At 51.3% G+C, this 24,362-nt stretch overlaps 11 protein-coding genes across 11 annotated transcripts; 6 read left to right on the top strand and 5 right to left on the bottom strand.

Annotated features, from left to right (window-relative positions):
- Positions 1 to 356: 356 nt before the first annotated feature.
- On the top strand, positions 357 to 771 carry IAQ61_000644 (uncharacterized protein; the record flags this gene model as incomplete). Its single annotated transcript, XM_066094766.1, has 3 exons — positions 357 to 512; positions 564 to 635; positions 706 to 771. 3 exons carry the CDS (start codon positions 357 to 359, stop codon positions 769 to 771), a joined length of 294 nt encoding a protein of 97 aa, XP_065955074.1.
- Positions 758 to 2,937, bottom strand: IAQ61_000643 (uncharacterized protein; the record flags this gene model as incomplete). Its single annotated transcript, XM_066094765.1, has 4 exons — positions 758 to 787; positions 1,172 to 1,697; positions 1,938 to 2,559; positions 2,826 to 2,937. 4 exons carry the CDS (start codon positions 2,935 to 2,937, stop codon positions 758 to 760), a joined length of 1,290 nt encoding a protein of 429 aa, XP_065955073.1.
- A 1,087-nt stretch (positions 2,938 to 4,024) lies between these two features.
- Positions 4,025 to 4,363, top strand: IAQ61_000642 (uncharacterized protein; the record flags this gene model as incomplete). Its single annotated transcript, XM_066094764.1, has 3 exons — positions 4,025 to 4,094; positions 4,153 to 4,230; positions 4,290 to 4,363. 3 exons carry the CDS (start codon positions 4,025 to 4,027, stop codon positions 4,361 to 4,363), a joined length of 222 nt encoding a protein of 73 aa, XP_065955072.1.
- Positions 4,364 to 5,419: 1,056 nt separating this feature from the next.
- Positions 5,420 to 7,384, bottom strand: IAQ61_000641 (uncharacterized protein). The gene is made up of 2 exons (XM_003842677.2): positions 6,105 to 7,384; positions 5,420 to 6,053 (listed from the first exon to the last, which is right to left on the bottom strand). The coding sequence occupies exons 1-2, from the start codon at positions 6,734 to 6,736 to the stop codon at positions 5,675 to 5,677; spliced, it is 1,011 nt and encodes a 336-aa protein (XP_003842725.1). The 5' UTR covers positions 6,737 to 7,384; the 3' UTR covers positions 5,420 to 5,674.
- Positions 7,385 to 8,760: 1,376 nt separating this feature from the next.
- On the top strand, positions 8,761 to 10,752 carry IAQ61_000640 (uncharacterized protein; the record flags this gene model as incomplete). The annotated part of the gene is made up of 1 exon (XM_003842678.2): positions 8,761 to 10,752. The coding sequence occupies one exon, from the start codon at positions 8,761 to 8,763 to the stop codon at positions 10,750 to 10,752; it is 1,992 nt and encodes a 663-aa protein (XP_003842726.2).
- A 519-nt stretch (positions 10,753 to 11,271) lies between these two features.
- On the bottom strand, positions 11,272 to 14,297 carry IAQ61_000639 (uncharacterized protein). Its single transcript, XM_003842679.2, has 4 exons — positions 13,920 to 14,297; positions 13,134 to 13,801; positions 12,547 to 13,078; positions 11,272 to 12,475 (listed from the first exon to the last, which is right to left on the bottom strand). The coding sequence occupies exons 2-4, from the start codon at positions 13,763 to 13,765 to the stop codon at positions 12,041 to 12,043; spliced, it is 1,599 nt and encodes a 532-aa protein (XP_003842727.2). The 5' UTR covers positions 13,766 to 13,801; positions 13,920 to 14,297; the 3' UTR covers positions 11,272 to 12,040.
- Positions 14,298 to 14,632: 335 nt separating this feature from the next.
- IAQ61_000638 (uncharacterized protein) lies at positions 14,633 to 15,820 on the top strand (the record flags this gene model as incomplete). Its single annotated transcript, XM_066094763.1, has 3 exons — positions 14,633 to 14,675; positions 14,759 to 15,019; positions 15,075 to 15,820. The coding sequence occupies 3 exons, from the start codon at positions 14,633 to 14,635 to the stop codon at positions 15,818 to 15,820; spliced, it is 1,050 nt and encodes a 349-aa protein (XP_065955071.1).
- Positions 15,821 to 15,866: 46 nt separating this feature from the next.
- Positions 15,867 to 16,282, bottom strand: IAQ61_000637 (uncharacterized protein; the record flags this gene model as incomplete). The annotated part of the gene is made up of 3 exons (XM_003842681.1): positions 15,867 to 15,942; positions 16,015 to 16,197; positions 16,260 to 16,282. 3 exons carry the CDS (start codon positions 16,280 to 16,282, stop codon positions 15,867 to 15,869), a joined length of 282 nt encoding a protein of 93 aa, XP_003842729.1.
- Positions 16,283 to 16,561: 279 nt separating this feature from the next.
- IAQ61_000636 (mitochondrial 54S ribosomal protein mL44) lies at positions 16,562 to 17,839 on the top strand (the record flags this gene model as incomplete). The annotated part of the gene is made up of 1 exon (XM_003842682.1): positions 16,562 to 17,839. The coding sequence occupies one exon, from the start codon at positions 16,562 to 16,564 to the stop codon at positions 17,837 to 17,839; it is 1,278 nt and encodes a 425-aa protein (XP_003842730.1).
- Positions 17,840 to 18,910: 1,071 nt separating this feature from the next.
- On the bottom strand, positions 18,911 to 19,542 carry IAQ61_000635 (uncharacterized protein; the record flags this gene model as incomplete). The annotated part of the gene is made up of 2 exons (XM_066094762.1): positions 19,314 to 19,542; positions 18,911 to 19,013 (listed from the first exon to the last, which is right to left on the bottom strand). The coding sequence occupies exons 1-2, from the start codon at positions 19,520 to 19,522 to the stop codon at positions 18,911 to 18,913; spliced, it is 312 nt and encodes a 103-aa protein (XP_065955070.1). The 5' UTR covers positions 19,523 to 19,542.
- A 1,886-nt stretch (positions 19,543 to 21,428) lies between these two features.
- IAQ61_000634 (uncharacterized protein) lies at positions 21,429 to 23,893 on the top strand (the record flags this gene model as incomplete). Its single annotated transcript, XM_066094761.1, has 4 exons — positions 21,429 to 21,608; positions 21,659 to 22,161; positions 22,209 to 22,813; positions 22,866 to 23,893. 4 exons carry the CDS (start codon positions 21,429 to 21,431, stop codon positions 23,891 to 23,893), a joined length of 2,316 nt encoding a protein of 771 aa, XP_065955069.1.
- Positions 23,894 to 24,362: the final 469 nt, after the last annotated feature.

Genomic DNA, 24,362 nt, shown 5'->3' with positions numbered 1-24,362 from the left:
ATGATCAAAGTGCGGGGGTCCCTCATTTGCGCCGCCGTCACTACTGCAAACGCTTCACCCTGAACCCCCCCAGTGCCCTCTCTCCACGTCACACACATTCGCCCTCATTAGCGCTGAAGTCTTCACCTACCTTCCCACTATACAATCCCTTACAATACTCTGCTCTCATCTACTTTCTCATTGCCACCACACTCGTTTTCAGTGCATGTTCGCCAGCCGCTTGCTTCAGTGATTACACACATTTGCTCAACAGTAGCTTCTACCACACCACAACAACAGCAACCACGACAATAACAACAACAACGACAACAACGACAACAACGACAAAAAGCAACAGTATCAACCACTCCACCACCATGCATCTCGCCACCTTCATCCTCATCCTCGTCACCAACATGGTCACCGCCTTCATTGTCCCGCCAGTCGAGGCTCCAGACACCACTACCGTCGACCTCGTCTCCCGCGACACCGACTGCGGCGCATGTACCCGCTTGTACGACTTCTGCGTCAAGGTATACAGTCTCTTCAGGTGTCGCTACATCTCATGCTAACAGAGCCATAAGAACGGCCATACAAAGGGACAGACGGGCTGCATGCAAACCTGTCGCGAACATGTCTGCCATGTCAATGCTAGCGTGAGTACTTCCAGCGCCTTTTTGGCTGCTTTTTCGAGCTGACATGTTGCTGACGATGTGAGGCGGGTAGTGCAAGGGCTGCGGTGAGCCGTTTGACCAGTGTCCCACGGTCTCTCGTTATGTTAGGAAGGAGTGAGGACGTGGATCGGCGTCTGTGGGACGTGGTTCGTGAGTATCGGTTCAAGGATGGAAGATATGCAGGAACAGATGGCAAGGTCATGGGATGATATGGAGAAATGATATGAAGCTTTTGAACCAGCTTAATTTGTATCATGCAAAACTCAAATACACAAAACTCTCTACTACCTCTCCTCCACAACAAAACAGCCCCTCACCCACTACCATCAAAGTTGAACCCCCACCTAAACCCACTCCCCCCTCCCAATCCTCTCACAAACCCCCCTCAACATCTCCCCCGCCCACTCAAAATCCCCAATCTCCAAATAAACCTGCCCACTCAACCTCACCCACCAACCCCCCGCATACCACAAACACGCCACAAACGTCCCATACTCCTCCACCGCCACACGACCCACCCACTCCCTAACCGCCATCCCAACCTCCTCATCGCTCGCCCCCGCCATCCCCGCAGTTTGCTGCCTCACGCCGCCCACATCGAGCGGCAACCGCACATTCGCCATGCAGCACTGTGTCAGCGTGTGCGTGGCGTTGTCGAGGACGTGGGTGCCGAGGATCTGGGCGACGCGGTGGGCACCGGCGAGGGCGAGTGTGCTGCAGTAGGTGCGGATTTTTTGTTCGCCGCCGAGGTGTTGGTTGCGGTAGGTTAGGGCGGTGGGGACGCAGAGGTAGGGTGCGTTGTCGATTGTGCCGACGAAGTCGAAGGCGAGGGTGAAGGGGGAGGTTGTTGATGATGTTGATGATGTTGGTGGTGGTGTGTTTGTAGTGGTGGATAGGGAGGGAGGTGAGGGGAGCGGGGAGGGGATGTTGTGGGAGCTGGATTTTGGGATGAAGGCGTGGGAGGTGGGGAGGGTGGTGCGGATGAGGTGGTGGTTTTTTGTGGGGACGTGGAAGACTGCGCAGCCGCGGGGGACGTGGAGCCATCTGTTTTTTTGTAAGGGGGTTGTAGTCAGTAGGCTGTTTGTTATGGACTTGGTTTTCCTTTGCTGTGGTGGGAAGGGAGAGGGAGAAGGGGGGATAAGAGAGAAGAAGAATACATACTTGTGACAATTGCTCACAAAGAAATCCGCCCCCAATGCCCCCAAATCCAAATCGATATGACCCACCCCATGCGCCCCATCCACACAACTCAATACCCCCAACTCCCTACACACCTCCACCAACCTCTCAAACGGCATCCTGACCCCGGGCATACTAACCACGGTATCAAACACCGCAACCTTGACCTTTCCCCCGCTACTCTCCACCTCCCCCACCACCCTCCTCAATTCTCCAACCAACCACTCATCTTCCACAGGATACGTATACTTGATCTTGACGCTCTCGGCCGCTGTCGTCTCAGTAATGTACGCAACGGTCTTCTCGCAGGCGCCGTAGATGGTGTCAAAGTACAGAATGTGGTCGCCGGGGGAGTAGGTCAAATTGCGCAGGACCGTGTTGATGCCGGTTGTGGCGTTAGGGACGAAGACGAGAGTGGAGGCGGGGACGTTGAGGAGGGTAGAGAGGGCGGCGCGGGAGGCGGTTAGGAGGGGTGGGTAGAGGTAGCGGATGAAGTGGTCGGGGCGGGCTTCGGCGGCGTCTTGGTAGGAGCGGAGGACAGTGCGGATAGGGGAGGGGTAGGTGCCGAAGGAGCCTGGGTGGTGGGGATTGTCGTTAATGGAGGGATGTGGTGAGGAGTAGGGGTGTTGCTTGGGAGAAAAAGTTGAAAGTGCGTGAGGGTCTGATGCGCGGATTGTGGCTTCCGAAGTGTTTGTGATGAGGATAGAGGAGATAATGGGATCATCAACTGATAGTATAGTTGTATGAGAAGGATTGATGGGATGACGTTGGAGTAGAGAGTACAAAACAAGAACAAACATACGCCTGAGTATAAAAGCCAAGTCCAGATATGAACGAAGACGGACGAGGGACTTTTAAAAGCTTGCGACTAAAAACAACAGAAAGTTCAAAGACGATATAAAATAAAGATCAGAACCAAAGCCCACTCAATGTTACCACAGAAAGAACTCCACGCGTAGGCAGCAAATCAGACTTCAAAAGAACTAAACCCACCATGATTCAAATTCACCCACCCCTCGTCAAACAAAAACTCCTTCTTCCTCAACTCCCTCCCAAACTTCACCCCATCACTCGTCCTCGCATCGAAAATAGCCGCTTCGGTCATTGTTGCTGAGATCCGTAGTCTCGTCGTTCAGAGTCCAGACCTGAGACAGTTGTGCTGCCGGTACTGTACTAGGTATCCAAGGAAAATCAAGCCAAGTAGTCGAGGATTGACTTCATGTACTAATACAACCAGCGTGTGAAGTTCCTGGAAGTTATATACAGTATGTCTTGCTCATGAGTCATATCACGGCACAAGTCAATTTGGGCGCGTCGAAAAGTAGTTGATAGGGCGCAGCGTGCCTGATTGGGAAAAAAGTGGATGAGTGATTTGTCTCGACGGGATTAAGATGGATGATGTAAGCAGGTCATGTGATGAGTGTCAAACTAACATACTCATGTAGTAAAGGCTAAACTGTAAGGCTCGGTTAACTTTAGATTCTTTGTATGATTGGTTAGACGGAGTGGAAGGGTTTAATACGGTATTTGCTTTGAGTGAGAGATTTCGATTGTGAAACGCTGCAATCGTTCCAGATTCCCTTTAGGTCGGACAGATCTACGTACATAGGTATCTATGCTATAGTATCCGATGTGGTGCCATGAGTAAGTTGCCGTTTTGGCCAATACGATCCACAGATGGTCGGTACTTGCCACAGAGGCAATCTCCACTATGAGCGGCACACCGATGGTCTTTAGGTCTTACAGATCTAAGTACAAGTATGTAAGGTATATTTCATTGCATAGCCACTCCCATCACCCATTGCTAGATACTAAACCTATTAGGTAAGCGCTAGGATTCAGCTGGTTTGCCCTACAACCTTATTCCCTGCTTAGTTGTCTAGCGTGTATTATAGTTTCTTTGGTTGCTAAATGAAATTGCTGGCCACAAGCCACAATACGGCTTTTTTATTAGGTCGTGCTTAGTACTCTGCTTTCCCCTCACCAAAACTCTCTATGCTAGCCACCTGAGCAGGAAATGAGATCGTAGCTCAAGTCCTTGAGAGTATAAATATTCCTAGCAAGCACACTTGATAACTATCACCTCAGATTAACTATCACTTCAGCATTTCCTGTGTCTAACAAGACTTTGTATAACTTCTTGTTGTCGTTGTATACTACTATATCAACATTTATCTCGCTAGCATTCCAAGATGCGCTTCTCTCCCGCTGTAGTTTTATTCATGGCTGTTGGCAGCGTCTTAGGTTGTAAAGAGTACTACGGTACGTCTCTATCTGGCTTATGCAACCCTATTAATTCAGCCTACTAAACTTAGTGTAGAATCATGTCAAGAAAACAGCGACTGCTGCCACTGCAAAGGTCTAAACATGCCCATGACATGCGAAGTCTACCCCCTCGGTTTGTTCTCCCCTGATTCTTTGACCACTAAGTTTTCCTTTTACTAATAGGGCGCGCAGCTACATCAAGACTCCTGAAGGGCATTTACAAAGCTTGCCAAGTACCCGTTGGCATGGATCCAAACAAATGTTAAGTTGAAGCTGTACACCCTTGATAGCTTCGGGGTATAGTGTGAGGATCTGAGTAGCTACAATATAAAGCAGCTAGTGTTAGATCGCAATAGTTAGTTCTTAAGGATAAATAAGAGATGATTTAAAACTACTATAGACAGTTAACTAAGTATATTACTATACACATTATTTAAGTTAATTATAATTTACTAGATGGATATCTTCTGGTCTCTATAGACTTAGTAATAGTTCCTATAACCCCTAGTAGTAGTCCTTAGTAGAGTAATTATTTACTACTTAGCAAGTAAACGCTTGCTACTTGGTAGAGTAATTAGTCACATAACTTATTGTAACGACGCAGGTAAGTAGGAACGTCCGATAGGGGTCCGATACGACTCAAAGGCCTATGGGAGTGCGCGTCTGTATAGAGATAGAACGATTGATTCCTACACCTAGAGGTCTTGTACGAAAAGACATGAGAAACATGTCCATCTATCTATGGGCGAGAACCTGCCTATATACCTAGGGGATTCTGGCCGAAGGTAGGTTCAAGTCAGGGTGCTAGCCCTAGGAACCGACTCAGATAGTTAGTCGTGGTAACTATGAGTAGCAGAGTCGTTACACTACGTTCCTACTTACCTGCGTCGTTACACTTACATTACGCTGAGTCTTTTGTGTTTCCTTTTCTCGTGTTTGGCTGTGGCGTGGTTGTTCGAACTGTTCGACTAGGTCGTAACACATAGAATTAGCTGTATTATGGTACTTCTTGCATTTTAACACTAGCTATTAGATTTAACTCTAGCTTTAATATTCATGGTAGACCCTTTACATCTGACTAATTCATAACTTTTCATTCATTGGATGCCTCGACATTGTGGATCTGTAATTCGTACTAGAATGCATCGTTGGGCTCGCGATCGGTACCCACTTTTGCTTGCGTAGGACATGACTAGCGTTGGGTACCTATTGTAGGTGTTGGGCAACCTTAGTACAGATTGCGATTGGTCTATGAGAGGGATGGTGGAGTGGGCAGGTCATTGGCTACATTGGGTTTGGGCTATAGAACTGTGCTTTTGAGGGTTGTGTTGCCATGGAATCTAGATCCAGTGCTGTAATGTGTGAATTGAACATAAGCCGTAGTCTCAATTTTGTTACCACACGTATTTTCCCACAACGTGAAACAAACCATCGCTAGGATGTTGAATATCATGGTGGGAAATAGTCCGCACCAATCTAGATTATGTACAAATCGTGTAAAGAACGATAGAAAGAGTATTGAGTGACTGTATTCTTCATGGCGGTATGAGCTTTTCTTCTTCTCACAGCAACGGGTATCAAATAGTGCGCACACCTCGCGCCATTTCCATTCTCACACGTCGCCTGTATTGATCGCGGAATTGGATGCGCCCATATGTGCCCAATCCTACGGCAAGGAAGAAGAAGAAAGCCCAGACAGAGGTAATTACAAGGCCGATGGGAAAGAAGGCAAGATACATGCCCGGGACAACGAATGGTGCGGCATCTTGTGCAATGGCGGAAGCAGATGCTGCAGCATTTGGGTCGGCATTGGTAGGGCCTTCGGCGGCTCTAGAGAAGACACCATTGACGAACGAGGCATCGCCAGACGAGAGGGTGGTCTCGACGTCCTGGCCGGTGATAGGGTTGCGGGCTGCTAGGTCAATCTGAGGGATGAGTAGAGGTTGGAGTGCTTCTCTGATATACAATTAGCAGCATGTTCGATTCAATCGCAAGGTGTGAGCTTACTGAGTCATGGCCGACCCCATCAGATTTGCATTGACTCTGCCGACATACATGAGCACCTTGAGTTCAGTTATGGTGTTGATGTTTTGCCTTTCAACTAGCATCCCGTCCTTGACCGGTGGCCAGTTGATATCCCGCTTGGTGAAGTTGCCAGCCATGTTTTGTACCGTTGCACCAAGATAAGACAGTGTCATGCTAACATCTGCAGCGGTGACCCCCACCCAGGGGTCGATAGGAGCTGAAACGTTGTACATGCGCAGCTCGGCCTGGAAGACACCAGTACTGTTGTCAAGGAATGGCAGGTTGTAGCACACTACGATTCCACTCGGATTTGAAGCTTGGCCATTGAGGTTCGAGAGTGTGTCCATGCAAGCCTGGCGAGTCTGTTCTTCCCATTCTGCAAAGTTGATTTGTGACGCGTCGCCAGATCCTGGTGTCAAGGACGCCAAAGGAGCTGTGTCGGCCGGGTTCGAGTCTTGTCTTCGGGTGAGTGTTGCCATCATGTTTGAGTCCCGTCGAAGTATTTCCTCCACGTCTTCGCTCGATTGTAGGAGTGCATTAGCCTGAGCACTCTTGACAGCGGCCACATGTCCGACAGTCAGTAGACTGCTCACGAGGACAGTCGTGAACAGCATGGTGAAAGTGATATTAGTTCGGACTAGAGTATTAAAGTCGGTAGGATGAAATTCGCAGGCTGCCCAGCAGCGTACTAGAAAGGAGCGATGGACGAAGAGGCGTCGAGAGATGGAAAGAATAGAAAGTTTGAAGATCAACAACAGCAAGAAAGAAACCAGTTCTACCGGAAAGTCATTAGAAGAAGGCGTATGGCGCAAGCACGAATAAGAAAATTACAATGGTCGCACAGAGAATGCGGTGTGAGTAGCACAGGCGAAGGTGGATCAAACGGATAGGCTTGCAATGGCGTGACTCTCGAGACCCATCAGACTCTGCAGAAGCAGCACGAAGCCATAACAGAAAGTCCAGGACAATCTTGATACGGATACTGATTGAGGCTGCGACGGATAATACACGCTCTTTTCTATGCGTTCCTCTCAGACGGAAGCTTAAATTAGCACAATACGGTTGCGACTGGCACAGGCCAACCAAGCTTTGTCTGCATTTCAAGCTTAGTGTGTATGGACAGGCAGATGGCATGACGATGTACAACTCCTTGAGACAATTGGTGTTGAGGCTGATGGCCGGGCTACACGGTCAAAACTAGGGGCGCTTCAGGTGTACACTAAGTCCGCACGTGAGCTCGCGTCCTGGCCAATCAGCGCGTGTCGTACCCAATTCTTCCAATTGTGGGGTTTCACTCACACCCCTCCCCTAACCCCATCAACCAACCCCCCTTCACCCCGTCTTTTCTAGCCTTGAGCCTCTCTAGTGACGCCATTCAATCCATCCTTGGTGAGCTGTATGTACCGGTACCTTGCCGGTTGTTGTTCACACGGCACTTGATGGCGGATCGGACGGTTGGAAGATCACGCAATGTTGACAGATGAACTGGCCGCTGTCACCGCCATATCGTAATACCTCAACTACCTGAACACTGCGACGACACCTCTCCTCCCTTCCAGAGCATCCAGGGCGAGCTGCTAGAGCGCGACTGTTGGGCGGCTGCACTATGCACAAACACACGTCGACGCGTTGGAGCAGGTAACATCCAGGTTAATTGACGCCGAAAGCCTTCACAAGTTTTGCCCGAAGCCACTTGATGATGACTTATTGGTTCTGCGCTCGCGGGAGGTGCCGAGAAGAGACGGTGAGCTGCGTCACACAATAGATCGTGTCCCTCGACCTCATGATTCAGTCTTGGCCATAACATCAGCAGTATTTATGCTCTTTCAAAAAAAATTGGACATTACAAGACCATGCCCAGGTATACACAAAGGTAAACCAAGGCGGTCCTCTGGCCTCCAGGCTTTGCGTTTGGTACGCGGCGCACTTTCGGGTCCTGCAGTAAACTGGCAGCCTCGTAATACCGCACCGCGAATGACACAAGCTGATTCCCGCGCGACCGCATGGTTCGGGACGGCTCGCGCGTTACCTGGCAGCAAGTTATCTGGATGATCTGGCACCATACGAATACACCTACCTGCGAACATATGCACGAGCTATGCCTTTGACCAAGAGGCGACTCTTAGGTGGCCACGTTCGCCTGCATATAACTAACCCGCATGGGTGTGACCGTGCCCTATCTGCATTCGCCCAACACATACACCTACTGTCTAAGGCCGTATATTGTCGCCCTCTACTAATGCGCTTCGGAATGCAGGCAAGTGACTGCCAGCACATCACAAGCCCTCTGCGCTTTCGCTGGAGCATGCTACACTCCCGCCCTGTCAGAGCGTCGGGTAGACTCGATTCTGCCCGACAGCTCCTGTGTACTTCTTGTCCAGACTGGGGCGCCTGGTCCCAACTTTCCTCTTATTGTCACTCATATTCCTCGCTCCGTTACGCTGATATACTCTATTTGCTCTTTCCGTCTCCTGTCCGGCTCTCGCTATTCGAAGTCCTGGTTCTGTAGCCATCTCACCGTCGACCGGTTCCCCACATCACGCATCTGCATCATTCTTCGTTGGTCACGATTTGTCCTTTAAACTCGAGCCTATCCTGCTGTGCAGCGATGCAACACGCTTCAAACTCTCCCTGGCGAATGCCTGCCATGGACTACCCAAAACCACAATACAGCCTCCAGCACACCATCTCCATGGTCAATCTCCACGATGAGCAACCGTGGTATTCCAACCGAGGGCCTTCATCTCCTACAGCTTCCTCGGCATCGACCTCTACCAGTCGGAGCGCTACGCCCACAACCACAAATAACAACCCGTGGTCGAACATAATGGCGAGCCCAAGCTCGACAAATTCTGGCAAGTCTGCCAGTTCATCACCCAAGGACAGCCCAAATCATACCCCGCAGTACCCGAGTCGTTCCACAACGCCCATTGCCCCCCAACCGGTCAGGATCATCAACGCGGTAGCAGGGTTTGCACCTATGTCGCCACCTCCTTCGGCGACGGGGGAATCATTCAGAATTGGAGATTATCCTGGATTGTCTATGCCGAGCTTTCCGGGTTCACCTAATCCATACCGACAGCCAGTTGCTCCTCTCACCCCCCTTGTGAATGGGTTCATTAACACTTCTACCCTCTCATCACAAGGACAGTCACTATCTGGATGGTTTTATGATCTCTGTCGAAAGCAAGGGTGGGATGGTGGACTAATAAAGAAGATATGGCAATGGACGTTATCGAACCCCAGACTAGCCATACTTCTCTGGTTATGCGACGATGTTGCTTCTTGGCGACAAGCTTCGTTCTTCGATCTCAGAGATGAGAGCTTACCCTTTCCCGAGGACCGTCTCCAAGGGATCGTTGGCAATGCGCGCAAATTTGTGGAAGAGCAATGGCGCGCTACTTCGAAAGAGCTAGCGTTGACGGGCGGTCACGTTGATTTCACAGCACGCGAGACTGTTCCTTTACAGCCGCTTGGAATGATCCGGTGCTCGAGGAACTCCGAGAAGAGTGTCGACCGAGTACGACTCCTGGGTAACACTGAGGAGCGTGTCTTAGTTCGAAAGCGATTCGTGACGGCCCGTTCATCTCAGAAGGCGGCCGTCATAGAGCAGATTAATAAATTCAAACAATACGAGCATAAGAGCATCGCCAAACTGCTTTGTTCATACGCCCAACCAAGTCATGTTGGCATCGTAACAGAGCAAGCGCAATATAGTCTCGATGACTACCTGTCGCAGTCAGGCCACGACTCAAATCGCGCAAAACTGCTGGTCGACTGGATGTACGATCTGGCGTCCGCTCTCGAATACCTACATTCTCAGTCCATTTGTCACCGCAGTATTCGGCCCCGTAAGATTCTCATTGATGGAAACCGCATATTTTTCGGCCCTTTCGACATTGGCCAGAATATTGATACTTTCAGTCCCACCAACGCCACATCCCAGCGTCTAGACCAGCTACATACCTATTTTCAGGACCAATCCTATGTCTACGCTGCACCGGAAGCCATCGTGTCACGTGGTAAACGCATGGCAGATGTCTTTTCGCTAGGCTGCGTCTTCCTGTCTATGATGACAGCTGCGCAGAACCAGTCTCAGTCCATGTTTGCCACATACCGTGCAGGCTCCACGCAAGACGCCTCATTCCACGCCCATCTTGAGAGGGTAGCCAGCTGGCGTAACCGCCTCCACGCGGCGACCACATCCGGCCTGCGAAATGGGCTCATTGGTTCTGGTCGCAAGCTGCGCCAACTAAAAGCTGAGTCGGAATGGCTCAGCATCATTGAGAAGATGACTCTGGCGCGGCCTAAGGAACGCATCAAGATGAGCCTTGTGCTCGCCAGCCTAGGGACCGTCAATGGTAAAGTTGCTGGCCATGGCCGACGACGCAGTCTAGACGGTGGGGGATACAGTGGACATGCCGCGAGCAGTCTGGGACTAGGGGGTGGGGGTACGACGGCAGCCGCATTGGTGGACATCTCTGAGACAGCAACGACGACAACGACAACGGCAGCGCCGGTAGCAGCAACAGCGCCAGCACCCGCGCAAACGCGCAAGCCCGAGTTGAGCGTTTTTGACGGCTACTTTATGAGTCAAAACCGGAGGCTAGAACCGGCTGGTGGGTGGTAGAAAGAAGTGAACAAAAAGAACACGGCAATGTTTTGCACTCTACTCAAGAGACACGCCACGTCACACAAAAAAATACCGTTGACCGCGCAATGTGAACATATCCCCCTTTTTATTTCCTTCTCAAGAAGCAGGTCAAGCAAGACAAGACAAGGAAACTCCATGTTCCCCCCCTTTTTTTCCATACCCCTCTTGCATCCCTTCTCCTTCTCTTCTCTTTACCTCCGCCCCCCCCCTACATCTACCTTCTACCTTGTTCACTTGCATGGGCTGGTTTTTTGATACCCCCCCCTCAGCGTTCCATGTATGCTATCTATTCGCCACCTGGTTTCTCCCAGCCCGGTTGTTGTTCGCCCCGATGGGTTGAGGGGGACATGGTGGCGTGTCTAGCAGAGCGTAGCGTAGCACAGCACAGCACAGCACAGCACAGCACAGCACAGCACAGCACAGCACAGCACAGCACAGCACAGCACAGCACAGCACAGCACAGCACAGCACAGCACAGCACAGCACAGCACAGCACAGCACAGCACAGCACAGCACAGCGTAGCATAGTCTTTACTTTTAGACTTCATCCCATCGATTCTTCATCATCATCATCATCACAGATGGAAATTTTTCGCATGCTGTTTTGCGTGGTTTTTGTGGGGTGGTATGGCATGTAAGGGATAGTTTTATGTTTACTTTTAGATGTAGTGAATTAAGGGGGGGGGCTGGAGGTTTACTGGGATCTCTGCTACGGTATTGTTATTGTTGGGTTACTCTCCTCTCGATACCCCTGCCCTCTAGAATCCGCGCTGTTTATCTCGTGTATATGCGCTGTCGTGCTACAAGTGCAGTATAGGGGAGAGAGGAAGGGTAGGTGGAGGAATGGGTGGGGGGCATGCGTGAAATGCAATGAGTGAGTTGAGTGAGGAATGCGGCGAGAGCCATCCAGGTACACTTAATGCATATTTGTGTTGGGGATTGACGATTGAAATCTGATCAAAGCGTTGGCTTAACATTACAGCGAGACACGCAAGGCAAGATAGGAGGACAAGACACCACTGGACAAGATGAGCAATAAGGGGAGGGGGGGAGGAGTCTTAATTTCCCAATCCCAACTTGCACAATCACAACCACAACTGTTCTATCCTGAATCCACTATTTCAACCAGGCAAATGAGCCATGCATGCAGCACACAACACACAACAGCCCAACTTTTCCAACTTTTCCAACATGCGTCCATCCCACCATCCAGAATCAAGCACCAAGACCCTCCCAACCTCCCTACTTCAACACCCCAAAACTCTTACCCCGCATGCTCCACAATCTCACTAACCACCCGGCCATCCCTAATAAAACTCCGTATCTGCTCTGGCAGCGCCTCCTCGCCATAATCCCCATCGTCACGGGGCAAGTTGAGATTGACGCTACTGCATTTACTCGTAAAGACCTCTGTTTCCTGGCTTTCTTTGCCCAGGTAAATGGTTGCGCCGTCCACCTGGTCCAGTAGGATGGTGGGCAACGTGCCCAGGACTTGGAGGGCAAAGTTGGGGCACTTGATGACGTCGACAGAAGAGACGAGCGAGTCGATGATGAGCGAGGTACGCGACGAGTTGTCGAGCGAGAGCGCGTTGGCTTTACCGTGGATGCGGAGGGTCGTGTTCTTGCAGCGTGAGATGAGGATGGAGTGGTTGATTTCGGCGTGGATTTCTAGCATTTCTGAGGGAGAATCAAAGGAATCCTGTCGCGGCGTACTATGTTAGCTGCTACTCTTATGCTACTGCCATGATATGGTAATTATAAATGACATACTATTATCCACTTGTTTCCGTCCAATTCCATCTTCGGCGGCTTCTTAGTCCGCATTGCTTCTGGTTTGGGCTTCTTGCCGGGTGCTGGGCTCTTGCCCCGTAGCGAACCACTGCTATCGCTGCGTGTGGGAACAGGGGCGCTAGCACGTAAAGAAGGGTTCTTATGGGTCATCTGGCTTGGATCCACCTTCTTCAGGCCCTTGGTAACGTCGGCGCCCTTGTTGAGCTCACCAAAGACGGCATTCATGTCTGGCGCTGCCTTCTTTGCAGCTGGTGCGGCGCCAGGTGGCGGCGGTGGGCCTGGTGGCGGGGGAGGACCTGGTGGAGGAGGAATACCTCCTGCGGGTGGTGCTGGAGGTGCTGGAATGCTCGAGGAAGCGCCACTGGCAATGTCTTTGGCGGCGTCTTTTGCGTCGATGCCATTGGGATTCCATGCTACGCCGCCGAAGTGGTGTTTCTTTGCGTACTCGGAGAGGGCTTTGAAGAGCTTGTAGTATGCCTGCACCCATTCGACGTTTGCCTTGCCCTCGGGCCTGCCTCTGTTAGCCACCCAGTCCTTACGCCAGGATAGCTTGAGAGAAAACTTACTTGTCTCGGTGCTCCTTAAGCACCTTGTTGCCGTACATCTGGGCGCCACCTACAAGCTCGTTGATGTGCTCATGGGGCTTCATGCCGCCGCCCGCCCCAATCGTCACCCAGCCCAGGGATCCGACACCGTCTGCGACCATGGACAGCGGGTCCTTGAGGGCCGGATCGCGATTGCTCTGGCGGAACTCGTCCGTCTTCTCCATGCTCGCCTGCAGATCCTTGAGCAGCTCCATCATGGTACGGTCGTCTGGCTTCTTTGCCTTGTTCGCAATGAAGAGGAATTGTCGCTGGGCAGCGAAGGCCTGCTGTACCGCCTTGGACTGGCCTTCGATGACGTCGCCCAGCTGGTGGCTCAAGTCCAACCAGGTCTTCAATTCGCTGTTGACCAGGTCGTCAAAGGCCTCAATGGCGGGCGGAGCGCTCTCTGCGACGACTGCGGGGGCGGCATGGGGGCCAGCAGACAGGGCCGGGGCAGCTGTCGAGGAGGTTGTGGCGATCAGTCCGGGCGCGGCTGCTGTATCTGATTCGCCGGCCGAAGGAAATGAAGAGCTTGCTATGTCTTCGAGGCGCGAGGTGGCCGCTTCTAGCCTGCGGATCATCGACGTTAGTTGGCTGTCCACGCGGAGTTGCATTTGGCCCTGGAGGCCGAGGATATGCGGCGTCTCAGGCTCGGTGGCCATGGTTCCGGCCTCGTGGGGTTACGAATGGAGGGAGAGAGGGGAAGAGAGGGGAAGAGAAGAGAGAGAGAGAGAGAGAGAGAGAGAGAGAGAGAGAGCATCAACTTACCGCTTGATCAGGGTAGTAAGGTTGTTCATGTTGCTCTGGGCCATAGCGCAGGGGAAGGCGCGTTGCAGCAGCGTTGAGCAACAGGGAAGGTGCTGATGGGACTTGCAAGCTGAAGCTGGAACGGTTCAAGGGGAAAAGGAAGACGGCGAGATGCCGACGACCGTCTCTCTGCCTGTGCGCTTTGCGCGGGAGAAAGAGGTACAAGTGTAGTTGGTGAGTTGGGTACCTAGAGCAGTAGTAGGTAGACAACAAGCATAATCAAGTAGCTAAGTACAAGAGAGTGGGTTGTGGAGGATAGATACAATTAGGCGTAGAGTCGAGTCCAAGTAAGTAGAGTAGAGAGTACACAGTAGAAAGTACAGAGCACAGAGGATCCATGTAACTCGTATCAAATCAATTAGCCTTTGACGGTCTGTCGCTTCACCCTTCCAAGCAACCCCCACACCCAGACCACCCTACCTGCCTTTGCGCTAGCTGCATGCCAAGCACGGCTGCCCTGCAGCCCTGCGTCAGCTCTCTCTCTCTCTCTCTCTCTCTCTCTACTCCAGACTCAACTCCAGACTCTAGATTCTAGACTCTACTGTAGACTCTACACCTACATTCTATACTACTACTACTACTACTACTACTACTACTACTACTACTACTACTACTACCTACTTTACTATACTCCAGCCACATACCTTCCTTCCAACAAAAGATATATCCCCAACATGGCCGACATTGACTTCTGCACTCTGGGCATGTTCATCATCGGTATGTACACGTTCCCAGTACCTACTAACTCTCCAAGTTGCATGCATCGTCTACCAGATCTTCCTTTGCTCAACCCGTCTCAGACGAAATCGAGTTTGCCCCACCCAAGCCAGCCGTCAGAGACATTGTAGGCGGCGGGGGCTCATACTCCGCATTGGGAGCACGCATCTTCTCTCCCCCTCCAAAATCAAGTTCGGTGGGCTGGATAGTGGATTGCGGGTCAGACTTCCCGCCTGAGCTTCGACGCGTCATTGCTCACTGGCAGACTGGTGTACTCTTTCGAGAGACGCCTGGTCGGTTGACTACGAGAGGATGGAATGGCTACGGGGAACATGAGCATAGAGGTAGGGAGTGGTGATGTCCCACCCTTTCTCCTTTGTTTGCTAATCCAGGCGGTAGCTTTCCGCTACATGACACCCAAACTGCGCATAGATCACCTTGCCTTAGTTGACACGCCATTACTATGGGCCAAGTCGTTCCACCTCATCTGCTCACCGCTGCGTTGCATTGATCTCGTCCAGAACATTCTTCACTTGCGTCAACAAGCGTCGGATGGGCAGTCAAGTCATCACCCTTTGTTCATATGGGAACCAGTGCCTGACCTCTGCATTCCTGAAGAGGCTGAAAACTGTCTAATAGCACTCAAGTTGGTCCATGTCGTCAGCCCCAATCATGGAGAACTTGGCGGCTTCTTCGGCAACGACACCAATGGCAAAGATGCAGTCGACTTTCGACTCGTCGAGACGCTGTGTAGTCAATGGGTAGAGAGTGGTATTGGGCCTGACAGTAATGGCGCGAGTGTAGTCCGATGCGGTAAAGATGGATGTCTAGTGGCGCGGAGGGGAGTGCAAAAGTGGCTGCCTGCGTATCATCAGTCTGCAGAAAAGGTCATTGATCCGACAGGCGGTGGTAACGCCTTCTTGGGTGGGCTAGCGGTCGGGCTGGTTAGAGGGGACGCAGAGCCTGCCATCGAGAACCTGGAAGAGGCTGCAATCTGGGGTTCTGTCGCAGCAAGCTTTGCTATCGAGCAAGTCGGCATGCCAGTCCTCTCCTACACTCCAGAAGGCGAAACATGGAACGGCGTTCGCGTTGTAGATCGTCTTTCAGAATTCAAGAATCGGGTGGCTAAATATATACAGCCGTAGCACAATGCCCACTTCCTCCACACGTCCACGCTCGCGTCCCTCCCACTCAGCCTTTAGCCGCCTTCTCGAGTGCTTTCTTTTCGTCTTCTCTACGCTCGTGCTCGATAATCTGTTTGCTCCAACTGCAGGGGACTGTTAGCCGCGAGTCTCCTGATATGCATGGTGCGGGTGCATGAGGCGAGGGCTGCTCGTACTATCGGCTGGGGAAGAATCGGTCTCGATCGGGCATCTTGTCTCGGTGCTCAAGCCTTGCGCCTAGACTCCAGACCATGGCCACGAGGCCGGTGATAGTCAAGCCCACGATGGCCGTGTTGGCCTTCCAATTGCTGGGCTGGGCATACCAACCACCGGCCGGCGACCAGACGTGCTTGGGGTACCTGTCGCGGTAGGGGGTCAGAAATGCGCATTGGGTAGATGTGGGAGAACGGGATCTTCGTACGGGATCTTTCCTCCTCCACCCATTGTGAACAGATAGTCGTGATATGGTCTTTATGTGGGCGGGATGGACGTCGTCGGAGTTGGGGGAACATGAAGGTTCACGGAGCTAGCTTCATGCCCGCCATCGACTCCCCGCACGGGCCCCATGCTTGGCAGAAATTCTTTGGCAATTGCAACTTGCTAATACTATCGAACAAGTCGAAGAGAGCACACGAGCGGATCAATTGCTGCTGTCTCTCTTGCCTTGTCTCGCCATCCCGCCCCGGTCTCTGTTCTCCCTCTTCCTAGCAGGGTTTCGTTGTAATGAAGCGCATATCCATATCACGATGCGCCTCACAATGGCTGGCACAACCATCGTCGCATGGCCAGCCCGCGTGCCCACATGCTGCGGCGAGGAACGTACGCCGAGGCCTCACATGGTACAACCACCACAGGATACACGCTCGGTTGCAGTCGACGGCAGCCGTGTCTAGTGATAATGCTCCCATAGATGCCCTCTCAGCGGTATTCGAGCAGGTCAAGCCAGCGGCCAAGTCACGGTCCAGGTCCAAGCCTGCACCTGCACCCAAACTTCCACAACATATTGCCAACAAGCCCCTCGAACAGCTGCCATCCCCGCATCCAAAAGCCGCTGAAAGTTCGACAAAACTTCATGCCCTGCGAAGTCGACTATCCCTACCCCCACGCTTCCCCCTCCAAGTCCTCGCCCGCACACTGGTGCATCCCTCCGCCGACCCAGATCCCGCCTTCAACAACGCCTCGCTCTCGATACTGGGACGCCATTTGCTGGGCTACTATACCTCGGAGTGGCTGTTATGCAATTACCCACGCCTACCAATGTCGGTGCTGTTCGCTGCTGTGGAAGCATACATTGGACCCAAGGCATTGGCTACCGTAGCCAGTGAGTGGGGTATCGAGGCTGCGGCAGAGCCTGGTGGTGAAGTGGAACCAGGGCTGCTACAATTCAAGAGAATCAAGGCAGGCGAGCAACTTCCAGCAGTCTTGACACGGCAAGTACCATGGAAGTGGAACGTCACCACCACGCACAAAATCATGAGGACGGACGAATTTGGCTCGAAAAGTGCGCCAGTAGGCGCACATACGCTACAAAAAACACCGGTCCCAATGGAAGAAGCAGCACAGTCTTTTGTCCGAGCCTTGATTGGCGCATTGCACCTTCACCTTGGATCTCCTCTCGTCAAGCGCTTCTTCCGCGACCACTTCCTCAGCCGACATCTCGACATCAGCCAGCTCTTCGACTTCCGCACGCCGACGCGCGACCTTTCCCGCTTATGTGCGCGTGAGGGCCTCGAACCGCCCATAGCCCGTCTGATCTCAGAAACGGGACGACTGAGCGCCTACCCCGTATTTGTGGCGGGCGTGTACAGCGGCAGAGACAAGCTGGGAGAAGGATCGGGAAGCTCGTTGGACGAGGCGAGAGTGAGGGCGGCGGCGGCAGCACTCAAGGCCTGGTATCTCTACAGGCCGGTCGAGGTCACAGTGCCCAGCAGCACAGAGGGCGAAGTGGACTCGAGCAAGTGGCGGCCCAACCATGTCGATTGTGGCGAGGTGATTGTGTAAAGATATGCGGGTTTTTTTTATCAAAGAAGAAAAAAAAACTACACTTTTGGCGTCATCACTTGACTTGGTTTCCCAATCCATGTCCTCTGTTTATTTTCATCTTATCTTATCAGATTCCCTGGTCGGGGGGGTTGCGTAGATGGGTCGGCAGCATTTCAATGTGGGGCTTTGGGCTGTACGTGTACAATGGCGAAAGGCTAGGCAGGTGATGCAAAACTTCCATCATGAGCCCATGTTCATCACGTTCGAGCACGGGTTTTTCTGGTCCGTATTTGCCATGTTCTGTTTCTTTATTTTTTGTGTCTTTTTGACGGATGGAGAGGGATGGAGAGGGATGGTGTGGCATGGTGTGGCAGTTCCCCTGGTTCTATAGGTTAGGAAGAGGGACTGTGTGTATTATATTATATGTGACATCATCATCATTCACACGTGCGAGAAGATACCACGGTTTATGAAGATCTTGTCGATGTTGCTTGAGCTGGGTTTTGTGGTGTTGTGGAGATGGGGGTGGTGGGGATGGTGGGAGGTGTGAGGAGTTCGGGTCGGGGTTTGATAGTCAAGTTGACAGTTCAGGTTTGGGAGTCAAATCATGATCGAGTCACAAGGTGTCACGGATAAAGTCACCAATTAGAAGATATGCAGTTCTTGAGGTGGTGGTGGGGATGTGGAGTTGTGGTATGTGGGACGTGGTATGTGGTGTAAGTCTAGTTTATACATTCATTTGTTTGTCAAGTCATTCTCTTGATCATTAATTTTCTTGTGGAGTCATTCTCTTAGTCATTCATTCGTTTACTCATTCACTCGCTAAACACAAACATCTTCCTCACAACTACCCTATATATACCCCATACTTATCCCCCAACACTTATCCCCGTAACACCCACAACACAAACATTACCCTAACACACATTGCAGCATCTCATACCCTGCATCCTACTTAACATCCCACTATCAAGTAAATTATCTTCCTCCTATTCCTCCTCCTCCTTGTCGCAAATACACACCAATCCCACCCCACCAACCCCTATTCCCAGCCCCCCTTCCCATCCAATGCCCACCGAAGTCAGACATCTAGATTCGTGGACATGTCTGGCACCAGACGAGAACGGAATTAGTTGCGGTGTTGTTAATGAAGGGAGACATGCGCATTGTCGGCGTTGCAAGTGTTTGAGGCCTTGATGAGTGTACGTGGTGAGTACGGGGGGTGGGCAAAAGGTTTGCGCTGCCGGGGGATAGGGTTGTGGGGTTGAGTCGAGTTTGGTCGATTCTTGAAGTGGTACAGGTGTGTTCTTTCGAGATCATCTGTAGCACCCATCCTGACTATGGCGGTGACTGCCCTCACTGCCACGGGCGAGAGCTCATCCCATGTTGGCTGGATACGTCTTGATCGAGACTATTAGGTATACCGGTAGTTGATAAATGAAGACATCTGTAGGTTTCTCGCCTCCATCTCTTGAATCAAAACGTTACTCACTTGCTTCTTGTATCAAAGTGTGCTCTTGAGATGCGTGGACTTGGTCTGGGGGAAGGGGCTTTCTTTTTGGACTTTTGAGAATGTCGGGGTTTGATTATATCTCGAGTGTGGGATTTCGTGTAGGATTGCATGATGGGGGTAGATGGATGTTGCATGTGAGAGTTTGCTGTTGACAGAAAATCTTGGTAGAGTCTCCAAGAGTTTGCCATGTATCGAGTGGAGCTCAGTTCTGAATTGAGGGCAAAGTCAGATCACTAGATCTTGAGTTGATAGCCCGAATGTTCTGTTGTGAAGGAAAGCAGCGTGGTTTTTTGTGATTTAGAGCAATTGTATATACCCAGACGTGCAGCAAGGATACGAGACCGTTATGGGATCTAAGACGTACCGGTAGTAGAGTGGGGGCGTCTGGGATAACATTGGTACCGAGTACATTGCTAGTACACCTGCTAGAGACGTTAACGTTAGAGTAGCCGTCCCTCCCTAGTTGATCTAGCCCGTTCCCCACACTTCAACAACATCACTAATTCTTGACCTCTGCATCTCACTCACATCTTTTAGAAGGCCATTTTGATGCAGACACACACGTCTCGATGTCGGACATAAGCATGTTTATCCGACTGGATGCGCCTTCTGCACACACACCATCACGACTGGCCCGCATGCAATCCGTAGTACACTCTGATCTCATCTGGCCACCGTCTGTTAATGGAAAGGATCATACTGTTGACGAGCCTATTTCGCATCGCCTTTGGTGTGTCCCAAGTTTCTTCCTCGAGTCGTGCTCTCACATTTGCGCAGCTCGACCCAACAACAAAGTCATCGAGCACAACGATTCGCATTGTCTAGGCCAGTGATGTTTCTATGGATACCATGCAACTTGGCATGCAGCAAGCTCACAGTGGCACGCCACGCCTCAAGACAGCTGTCAGGCATACAGCTGACCTTGCCATAAGCACGATTTGCGCCAGGCCATGGTACCCCGCTTGCAATATCATCTAAATGTCACCCAAGTTCAGCGGCATGAACTATGTGTGATTGCCAAGGCTGCCCACGCCTTTCTTGCAGCACACCAGGCAGGACTCATGGTCTTCCTGCCTGGGTGACACAGTCAAATGAAGACGCCAATGGCATGTTGGGGGTCCTGTTTACCCTGATACGTACTTGCAGGCCACTTTGGCCACGTAAAGCTGCGCCCCCTGACGCCCTTATCTGGCGAGTTTGGCTGCCTCATTGCCTACCTACTTCGGAGTTGCCCGATGGGAAGACGTGCCAGCATGAAACCAACTGGATGCTATATAATTTCACACAATCCGCAAAACTTCCTCTAATGCTCAGGCAATGCGTTGCTGCTGCTGCACAGCAACCGACTCATCTGTCGTACCTTGCCCTCCGTCTTTGTCAGACAGACCCAGAGAGTGGCGCGGTGGCTCCCACTGCATATGGCTGAGCAGGACTGTAGTACCACTGGAGAGTCTTACCTTGAGCCTTGAGTAGTATCGACTGTGTGGCTATGTTGATGCTCACGCACGCCAGTTCACTGGCTTGTTTTTTCACAAGACGTACACAGACGACATCCAAGCCGCCAGCTTGTTACATTATCGCAATCGTATGCAGTCGTTTGAGATTGGCGTGCGAAAGTAGTGGGCAACGGACACATCCCAGCATTGCTAGTAGGGATGGCCTGGTTACCGCTGCCCAACGTTCGGTCTCAATTCCCAGCGTCCGCCCTGTAAATCGTCCCTTGACCTTGGAATTCCGCCCAAATGCCAATGGTTCACGCACCTAATATGCCACTGTACTGTGCGGCCTCCCCAATCTAGCTTAACCTTCATCCATTTGCGCAAAATGTACGAAAGGCTCTAGTGCGCATGTGTTAGTATGACTGCAGTGTCCGCGTGCAATTACACACAATTTGCCCAAGTACAAGATGGATGGGTCACCACCCCCTCCGACTCATTTGAATCATCTGCTATAATAAAGCAACACAACTCCTGCTGAGAAGTCTCGCCCACCCTCGACCCCTACAGCATACAACACCAGCCTTCGTAAAGCCACGTATGGCCGTTGCAGGCTACATCTTTGCTTTGATTATATCCTTTGACTCTCCAGAGCATCATGTCATGGCCAGAGAACCACGATATACACAACGACCGACGATTTGATAGTGCCACCAGCCTTTTACTCGCAGCTCTCCCCCAGCTTTTGGGCACTAGCAGCACTGCAAGTGAAGAAAGCAGCACATATGGGTCCTCAAAATCAGGACCCTGGGCTCCATTTGATCGTGACAAGCATCAGGTACTTATGTCTCCTATCTTCTAGTATGCTATAGACTGACACGTCCATAGTGGGAAACCCCGGACGTTATCACTTGTGTGCAGTGCACAAAACCATTCCGGGGCCGGTTCCAGCATGGTAACTTAGCACGTCACATTAAACATAGCCATGGAGCTGTTGAACTACAATACCCTTGCTTTGTCTCTGGATGCAACAAGTCTTATAAGCGTACGGACGCCCGACTGAAGCATATTCGCAAACAACATCCCGAGTCCCACTCTGCATCCATAAGCGACCACAAGGAAGTGGATGACGTTGAGATCGTTGCAGTCGGAAGCCACTTTGATGAACCGGAACACCTTCATTCATCGAACAAGGCCAAGTGCGCTGCCCACCAGGGCTCGCCTCCAACACAGCCCTATGCTCTTTCCTCGACCGAAGCGATGTCGGAGCTTCACATCGCCCGTATGGTTCTCACGGCTCTATACAATGATTTGGGCGATGAATATCCGGCTTACGTCGCACATTATCTTTCTAGTTGGTCTAGCAAAGTCGAACAGATGCGTTTGGATAGGTGAGCACAGCCCTTGTGGTAATCTCATTGATACTGATGGAGTTAAGGGCTCGCGATTATGCAGCTTATCGTCAGAGTCTAACCGATGTCGAGACCATTGTCAAAATTATTGATTTAGATAGCGATGCTCAGAATTATCGAGCCCATGTCGGCCAGCAGACCACTCCACACAGGAAAAACAGCTTGGCAGCAGGCTCAAGTGCAGGCGGCCGCCTATCCAAAGGCCAAATATCAAAGGGCAAAGGCCGCGCCATACGCGACAAGAGCAAGAGCTCCAGTCAGACTTCGGTCGCCGTCAAGGACAATGCCCGGGATGCGAAAGCATACTCCATTGGATGCCCATGCCACCAGCGATGGCTTCTCAGACGCAATATAGACTTGGGTGTTGATCATCCTTGTACCGGATGTGCCGTCACTTATATGAGTGAGATACGAACACACCTCCGCCCGAAGCGTGCCATGAGGAACCACCCGGATATCTTGTATTACAGCCACTGTATGACATGTAAACGGGACTTCGTTGACGAGCAAACCTGTCAAGACCACCTCTCATATTGTCTGCCTCGGACTATGAAGCAAGGCGATATCCTTGCGCAATGGATACCCTTATGCCAGACACTTTTCCCATACGATGAATTGGTTCCCAGTCCATGTAAATCACCATGAAGCTGACTCGCCAAGCACACACTGACCACATGGTGTAGATATCGGTGACAATAGCCCTCTCAATCAAGAACTAGTGGACCGATACCGCATTGTCCATTCAAATCAAGCGCATCCGTTGCCTTCTTTTTTAGACCAGGCGATACAAGGTCTGAACGATGATTGGATGTCTTCGGATCAACAACATATCCTTCCCCCTCCGCGACAGTCCACTACAGCTATCAACCACCTACTGAGCGACTTGGTGGGTCCGTATGTTGCAGGCTATGGTACAGAATCAGGCCATGCTGCACATTTCGCGGCAGACAACAATGATCTCCATATGCGCCTAACAAATGGACTGGGCTGGCAGTACTACCTTGATGACGTTTCACGCTTCGTCAACGATGACCTCTTTCTTGAGAAGCAATTCAACACAAGTCCAGCTAGAGACGTCAGCCACCCTATGCCGTTTACTCCTATCGCCAATTCCAATCAGCCGAACAATTTGCAGGTTGATACAAATCACTTGACCCTAGCATCGTTTCAGGAACCATTTGTAGAGACCGCTTTGTCCGTTGAACAGCCCGACGCTTTCAGTGACACCGCCTTCGATACAGTGTCGCAATGTGACGGCTATCAACAGCTCAGAGCCTCTTCACATCACGGGGCCAGTCAAAGCAATTATGGAATGCCGCTTTATTCGGCACCAGTAAGCTTTGAATATTTCCCTCCTTTACATGATCAACTTGCCAGTGCTACAACCATGAGCACACAGACCAGCAGTCAAGGTTGGAACCCGGCTTGCTCGTCTTATATGGTGTCTTCGTGGACTAGCCCTACCTCAGATATAGAGAGCTATGATTGTATATCATCACGATCAGTAGGCGTGCCAGTGATCCCTCGTCTTCGCCATGCCCAGCCTAGTTCCAGGTCTCTTGCCGAAGGGCCACTTACAGCTCCACACGACAACAACCCCGCAAACACCACGAGTTGGCCTGCCCAACAGCCGTTCTTTGCTCCGCAGGTGGTACCCGAGGCCAATCAGCAAAACGAGGCGGCTTCAAGGATGCCCTTTTGGAGCGCCTAGGTGATTGTCAACCGGTATTCCTTCATGTATATTACAATGTTCATAATGTTCTTGCTATTTCTATACAAATACATGTATTTTTGAGTGCCACAAAAGCATACTTACATATTGCCAAAAATCACCAATGAGTAATCAACAGGCCCTTTTCAAGTTACTTGAGCTGCAGCACTGCCCAATACCATTTTCAATCTTGGTCTTTGATGCTCCATTGATTTATTCGCTTAGCACAATCATCCGGACTGATGTGTCTTGTCAGCCGCTAATTCTGAGCCGAGGGGAATGCCTTGTGTGATTTCCTTTGTTCCAGAATGCTCGTGTAACACTGTACGAAGTATTTTTGCATGTGTGGTGTTTGGATAAATAGTCCCAGATTCCGCACATATGCCTTGTATGTATGCGCCTCGCCTTGCCATGTCATATTTTCTTTCCGAAGAAACATGTTATCTTGAAAGTAACCACCTGCTTGTCT

Source organism: Plenodomus lingam (genome assembly GCF_022343315.1).
Source record: "Plenodomus lingam strain CAN1 chromosome Unknown contig_11, whole genome shotgun sequence".
Classification (NCBI taxonomy): Eukaryota; Fungi; Ascomycota; class Dothideomycetes; order Pleosporales; family Leptosphaeriaceae; genus Plenodomus; species Plenodomus lingam.
This window is presented reverse-complemented; position numbering and strand designations above follow the sequence as displayed.

What these genes read in the sequence shown, in the direction of transcription:
- IAQ61_000641 (XM_003842677.2), bottom strand. Translation starts at nt 6,736, where the DNA reads ATGCTGTTCACGACTGTCCTCGTGAGCAGTCTACTGACTGTCGGACAT. An exon ending in ATGGGGTCGGCCATGACTCA is followed by an intron (nt 6,054 to 6,104) that starts GTAAGCTCACAC and finishes ATTGTATATCAG; the next exon opens with AGAAGCACTCCAACCTCTAC.
- IAQ61_000639 (XM_003842679.2), bottom strand. Translation starts at nt 13,765, where the DNA reads ATGCAACTCCGCGTGGACAGCCAACTAACGTCGATGATCCGCAGGCTA. An exon ending in CTTAAGGAGCACCGAGACAA is followed by an intron (nt 13,079 to 13,133) that starts GTAAGTTTTCTC and finishes TAACAGAGGCAG; the next exon opens with GCCCGAGGGCAAGGCAAACG. An exon ending in ACGGAAACAAGTGGATAATA is followed by an intron (nt 12,476 to 12,546) that starts GTATGTCATTTA and finishes ACGCCGCGACAG; the next exon opens with GATTCCTTTGATTCTCCCTC.